The sequence below is a fragment of the Sinocyclocheilus anshuiensis genome, unplaced genomic scaffold (genome assembly GCF_001515605.1).
Source record: "Sinocyclocheilus anshuiensis isolate Anshui unplaced genomic scaffold, SAMN03320099.WGS_v1.1 scaffold1522, whole genome shotgun sequence".
NCBI classification, from domain to species: Eukaryota; Metazoa; Chordata; class Actinopteri; order Cypriniformes; family Cyprinidae; genus Sinocyclocheilus; species Sinocyclocheilus anshuiensis.
Window position 1 is genome coordinate 340,341 of NW_015546143.1, and position 6,820 is coordinate 347,160.

Consider the following 6,820-nt stretch of genomic DNA (forward strand, 5'->3'; position numbering starts at 1 on the left):
TCCCTATTAAACATCGTATAGATTTTAAAATCTTGCTTATTACTTATAAAGCCCTGAGTGGTTTAGCACCTCAGTATTTGAACGAGTCCTTATTGCATTATAGTCCTCCACGTACGCTGCATTCTCAAAACTCTTTTGATAATGAAACAAAACTATTTGATAATGCCTAGAATATCAAAATCAACTGCAGGTGGCAGATCCTTTTCCTATTTAGCACCAAAACTCTGGAATAACCTACCAAACATTAAACTAACACCTAAATGTCAGTTTAAATCTAGATTAAAGACCCATCTCTTGGCTTACGCAAGAGTAAACCTGGCTTACACATAACTCACTTACACATTTCTATTACTCAAATCCGTTGAAGTATTGTTAGGCTGCATTAAATAGGACAACCGGAACCAGGAACACTTCCCATAACACCCGATGTACTTGCTACATCGTTAGAAGAATGGCATCTACGCTAATATTAGTCAATTTCTTTCTTATTCCAAGGTCACCGTAGCCACCAGATCCAGTCTGTATCCAGATCAGATGGTCACTGCAGTCACCCGGATCTGAGTCCTCTGCACAATGTGACTTTGCTGCAGCCTGGAATTGAACTTGGAATTCAGAAGAGAACTGGCCCCCCGACTGGGCTTGGTTTTTCCCAAGGTTTTTTCTCCATTCCGTCAACGATGGAGTTTTGGTTCCTTGCCGCTGTCGCCTCTGGCTTGCTTAGTTGGGCTCTCTCTTTCTCTCTGTCTGTCTAATAACTTAATTAATATCTGCATTAGTCTGCTATCAACGACTCAAGCCTCCGTTACTAGGCCTAAAATGGTGTTTTGGAATTAGCAACGAAGGCGTTGGATGAGATGCGGAAGAAATTAATCCTACTCACAATAGCGTTTTAAGTACAAAAACCGGACGAATGCCTTGAAATATATCATCTGATCAATGTCTTGAGGTGTGGCATCCGTAGTATAAGTGGAATAATTGACTCCGGGCCGTTGAATTATTAGAAACATAATGCACATCCGAGGTGTAACGGCCACGACGCATTATTTTTCTAATAATTCAACGGCCCGGAGTCAATTATTCCTTACTTAATAAACACTTTCAGTGTTTTATGCTAAAAGGGTCCATTTAATTTGATTACCTCAATATATTGATATTGCAGATCCTTTTTTTTTTTTTTACTTTGTTAAACCACTGTGACTGCGTTTGTGTTATTGCCACAAACAATTTATGGAAACCTCAATATCTTGACTCAGGAAGATCCTAACTCTTCCTGAACAAAAATCTAATCTCTATATCACATTATAAGTTACACGTACATATATTTTGCACATTTTTGTTCCATAGACTTAAAACTTGAGTCCAAATCTGATCAAATTTACACATTCAGGGTCATTTTATAATGGAAAGTGTACGAGCCTCGAGTCTTTATTCATGCGTTTTGAGAAATATAATATAATATAACCATAACTAATAATAAAATTGAACAATATTTTACAGTAATTATGTTTATGATTGACATACAATAGCTTATGCTTGAGATTGACCACTTAAAATAGATACATTGATCACTGTACACTATATTTTACTATTGAATTAAATGTATTCAATCAATATTTCTCTCAACTCATCTGCCATTTTGGACAAATATTTTCAATTATTGCATTCTGAGGTTGTCACCTCTGTCAAGCAAAAATGCAACGCTGTCTTTGAATTTAGCAGAATTATGTTGCTGCCAATCTTTTGGAAATGAATTAATGGGCTTCATCATACACCCGGTGCAATGCGACACCAGGCGTTACACAAGTGTTTTTTTGCTAGTTTCAGTGCAACGCAGTTATCATTTTCACGTCCAGCGCCACGTTGTTTAAATAGCAAATGCACTTGCACCCATCTGTTCACCCATGGGCATGATGGTCTGAAAACGAGGGATGTTTTAACGATCTAAGCGCATGGTCTAAAGTGCACGGCGGAAGTGCACTTAGGGCGTGCCCGAATCCACTTTTGCTAGTTTAAAGCAACACCATGTGACTTCTGCTCACGATTCCCCTATGTGGTTGATAAGCGCAATTGTCTGTTACCAGTGTCTTAAATACTGTCACTGTATAAGCTTGGCAGCACAATACACAAGTGCACCTTTAAACTAGCAAAAGTGGATTCAGACACACCCTGAGTGCACCTGCACCATGTGCTTCAGACCATGTGCTTAGAATATTAAAATAGGGCCCCATGTCAGCAGTGTGCCTATTTTCACTAAAAATGCTTTCTAGGCACGCAATTCACTAGATTTTGAAATATAACTTTCGAGAAAATTTTTGATGTAAGTTACCTGCAGGACGATGGGCAGCTGCTCTGGTGGGTTTCTGTTCTCCACGCCCATTGTCAGCCACACTTGAAAGGCTGTCAGTTGCTCAGCAAAGAATGGACTATGCTGTGGATATACAAACAAATTGTGAGACACAGAAAAGAAAACACACACACAAATGTAGTGAGCACTGATACTCACAAGGTTTAAGTGGAAGAGCACTTTGTTAAATCAGACAAAAACTGTGTACATAACTGATCAAGACGGCTGTACTGATCGCAGTCGAATTATATAAGTTTTGCATAACACTTTCTCTCCTGCCCCCACTTTATTAATCACCTTGCCCATCTCAAATGAGTCTGTTCACTTTCTGTGTGAATGTAAATAGTCAGATGGGTCTTGAATTTGTATGTATTCTTTGGGTGTTTTTACATTTATTTACATTACGAAACAAGAAACATAAATCCAGGCTACCCTCTGCCTCTCAGTGATTACATGCACAATAATATTCCAATATTAATTTGGAGAATTTGGTGACTTTACAATTACGTAAGCACTAATTCAATCATCATAACCAGATTAAGCCAATATATATTTTTTATTTTTTAGAAATCTGAACAAGACAGTACATATCTATATAAATAAATTTTAGGTCATGTATTCACCGTAATTTAACATTCATTTATATATGTGGATGTCCAAACAAAGGAAATTCAGAGTGATATTACATACAGTTAGGGAAAAGAAGAAACATTTTGGAAGAGACAAACATTTAACAGTGTTATATTTCTCAGGACCAATACAGTATTTTGTAATTAATACACTCTGGTGTATTAAAGTCATGAATGAGAATTGGTAATCAGATAAAATTACTATTTAAAACAGAAATGAACCATAATAAATGCATATTTGGTATTTGAAAAAGAGCATAAAACAGCATAGGAAAATAATTAAAAATGTCTAAATTTAGTTTATTAGATTATCCAGGAATATTAAAGTAGCTCTAAAGCATGCAATTTTTTAATTTGTATAATTATGGCTTAACCAGAATACTAACCTAAATTTAAAAATTATGTGCATATTAAAGGAATATTTCACCCAAAACTGAAAATTGACTCAGCCTCAGGCCATCCAAGATGCAAATGAGTTTGTTTCTTTATTGGAAAAGACTTGGATTAATTTAGCATTACATCACTTGCTCACCAGTGGATCCTCTGCAGTGAATGTGTGCTGTCAGAATGGGAGTTCAAACAGCTAATAAAGCACCACAATAATCCGCAAGTAATCCTTGTGACTCCAGTCAATCAATTAAGACCTCGTGAAGCGGAGGGCTGTGCATTTGTAATAAATTAAACAAATTTTGTCATTAAGATGTTTTTAACTTCAAACCTCTGTTTTACGCTGTTTGCTAAAATATGAGTCTTCAATCTATAATATTGCTTTCTCCAGTTCAAAAGTAATCTCATCTGAATCAGAAGAGAAATCTGCACAGACCAAGCAATGATTACAAGCAAAATCGTTCAAAAACAGTTCTAAACAAATATGTTGGTGGATTTTGTTCTGAGAGGACAACAGAGGAAGGACTTTTTCCTGAAGCGACGGTTTAAAGTTAAAATGCCTTAATGATGGATTTGTTTTTTACTTCACACGTGATGCTTTTATCAGCTGTTTGAATTCTTATTCTGACAGCACCCATTCATTGCAGAGGATCCATCGTTGAGCAAGTGATGTAATGCTAAATTTCTTCATATCTATTCAGATAATGAAACAAACTCATCTACATCTTGGATGGCCTGAGGATAAGCACTTTTTTTTTTGTTACTAATTTTCATTTTTGGAATGAAATATTCCTTTAACTTAATGTACAGTTTCTGGAATATAAGCATATCATAGCATAGTATGTGTGATTATTCAAAGGGGTGTCTGCCACTAACCATTTGATGCACAGTGGTTTTGTGTAATTTGGCACAACTCTCAACAAGTAGCTGTCACTCTTCCCCCTGTACCACACACTTTTAGGTGACTTTCACACTGGCAGTTTAGTTCAAACAGGGTATGGTTTGTATGAAAAACTGGTAATGTGAAAGGTGTCATGCGGACCCGGGAGTGCCAAACTGGAGACTACCTGTAAGTGGTGGTCTGAGTTTGGTTGTTCTGGAACTGTGGTGCGTGAATGTGAAAGCAACGGATTCGGGTGTGCACCTGTTCAGAAATTGCATTTTAGCTGATGATGATGATGTCATCAGAGTTTAAGCTGCAGAAAGCCACGTTCATGCGATGCAAATACAGTAGATGCAAGTGTCCTTGCATCATGCTGCGCATAAAGCAAAAAAAAAACAAAAAACAAAAAAAACACCAATGTTGTGTGTTCTATCATGTGCACGTTTGTAATAAAGTAAGACAAAAGCAAATGAGTGTGAAATCAGACCAATGCTGCAGGGGGCGTCAGGAACAATCGCACTCTGATTCGTACCACAGCATACATGCTCAGTGTGAAAGTCCCCTAAGTATGAAATAACATGACATAAGCAGCTCTCTAATTCTAATAATCTTACTTTTCTATAGCACACAGACACATACACACACAAATATAAGCATATACAAATGATTGAATACAGGGGGTGAATGTGAGAGATTATTTGTTTGGTCCCAGCACTGTTACATAACTAAATTTCAGTCTTTCAAACACTCTTTTAAGATCCTGAGAACAGCAATATGGGTGTTTGTGTGTTAGCAGAAACAGCATCTTTTACACTAAAGACAAATCACATCAGGTTGAGAAATCAAGGTCACTGCAACCATCACAAAAGACAGACACTGATTCACAAATCTCTGAAAGTCACAAAAGTCAGTTCATTAGATAACACTTTACAGATCCCAGAAGAAAAATTCAGCTGTTATAGCAGAAGTGCATATCAGAAACAACAAGAAATGCACCTCATATCCAGTAAAACTGAGCACAAAATAAAAAAAAAGGTGGAAAAAAAATAGTAAATAAAACAGTCAGGGGCTCAGCAGTTAGAACATGTGTCCCTGACACTTTCAGACATGGGCTTCATGAGGGAAAAACAGGTTTGAAAGTACCCCCGACATTCAGTATCTTTTGCTTTGGTTGTGTCATGGAACCAGATCAAATTCAATAACTACTGAGGTCAAATATACAAATCACTTTGAGTATGATTAGAGATTCTACAACTGAACTGAAATCATAAGTAGGATTGCAGTGCTAATTTGAGTCAAAGGAATAATAGCTTTAGAAGACCCTGAATAACTGATCATGACATAGCCTCTCTCTGTCTGATCGTCACACAGAGGCAGTATCAGTCATGCTCACCCTGAAAGCTGTACCCTCCTCGATGATGGTGGGAAGCTGGGAGAGGCAGATGTCCACCGCAAGGTCCCACGCTTGCCTGCGCACACACACACACAAAGATGTCACATTAGTCAATCTTACACTCATGTTTCTTGCTGTGAGATTTTAGGCACTGACCAAATGAAATTTACTTGTTTGAAATCTTTGAGACATATTATTTCACTCCTCCACTTAAAGGGTTAGTTCACCCAAAAATGAGAATTCTGTCATTATTTACTCTCCCTCACTTACCCTCATATTGTTCATTTTCAAAAAACACAAATGTTTTTAATGAAACATGAAAGATTTATGTCCCTCCATTGCAAGCCAATATGCAAATATGCATTTAATTTAGTCATATGTTCACAGATAAACATTGATATATCATATATCAAACATAGAACATATCAAATGTGGTAAACAGAAGCTCATATGTGGTTTCTTGATGCTAAAGAACCAATGAGGTTTGTTAATAAAACAGTTACATTTCCTCAGTTATTCAAACAGAAACAAGCAAAGAATATTTACATTACCATAGAACATCATAACTGACTTCAGTCTAGCGCGAGTATTATGCTCTTTAAAAACACTCCCGTTATAATCAGTGAAGCTACCTACACTGTATCATGAATAAATCTCTTAGCCCTTATTTACACTGCACATGTCTGCAGCGCGTTACGGCTCCGACACGTCCACCGGAGCTGATCCCGGCTACTCACCACCCGCGCCGCGGCAAGTTTCTCTCTGCGCTGCATCACTAAAGATAGGCGCCTATATTTTTGACGAATAATAATAATAATAATCGTCTTGCTGTCGTCAAAGAAATCAGCCACAGGCGATATCTCTGACTATCGTTGATACACGATACTATCGTCTACCGTCACAGCCCTAAATTGAAGGTTGTGATGACAATTCGTTTCCTTACCATAATGTATTCTCTTGAAAATTCTTTATTGTCAAATGTGTGTTGAATGTAAACTCCTATTAGGAATTTAACCATTCAATGTGAATTTATCTGAGAATATTCTTAAATAAGGAAATCTATTCAGTGATTGGTCCATGCGTGTTTCGTCATCCAAAATCCTGTTTGTGGCACAACAAAGTGTCGTGAATCAACTCTAAGACTGACACTTAAGATTTAGTCCTACACTTTGCTTAAATTACGA

General features: G+C 37.1%; 1 protein-coding gene across 1 annotated transcript in view; it reads right to left on the reverse strand.

Moving 5' to 3' along the window:
• LOC107701211 (regulatory-associated protein of mTOR) overlaps positions 1 to 6,820 on the reverse strand; it is a 312,842-nt gene that overhangs the window by 88,070 nt on the left and 217,952 nt on the right. The window contains exons 12-13 of the mRNA XM_016503169.1: positions 5,637 to 5,712; positions 2,327 to 2,428 (exon numbers count right to left, since the gene is read on the reverse strand). Coding sequence (XP_016358655.1) covers positions 2,327 to 2,428; positions 5,637 to 5,712 — 178 coding nt within the window. The remainder of the gene's footprint in view (positions 1 to 2,326; positions 2,429 to 5,636; positions 5,713 to 6,820) is intronic.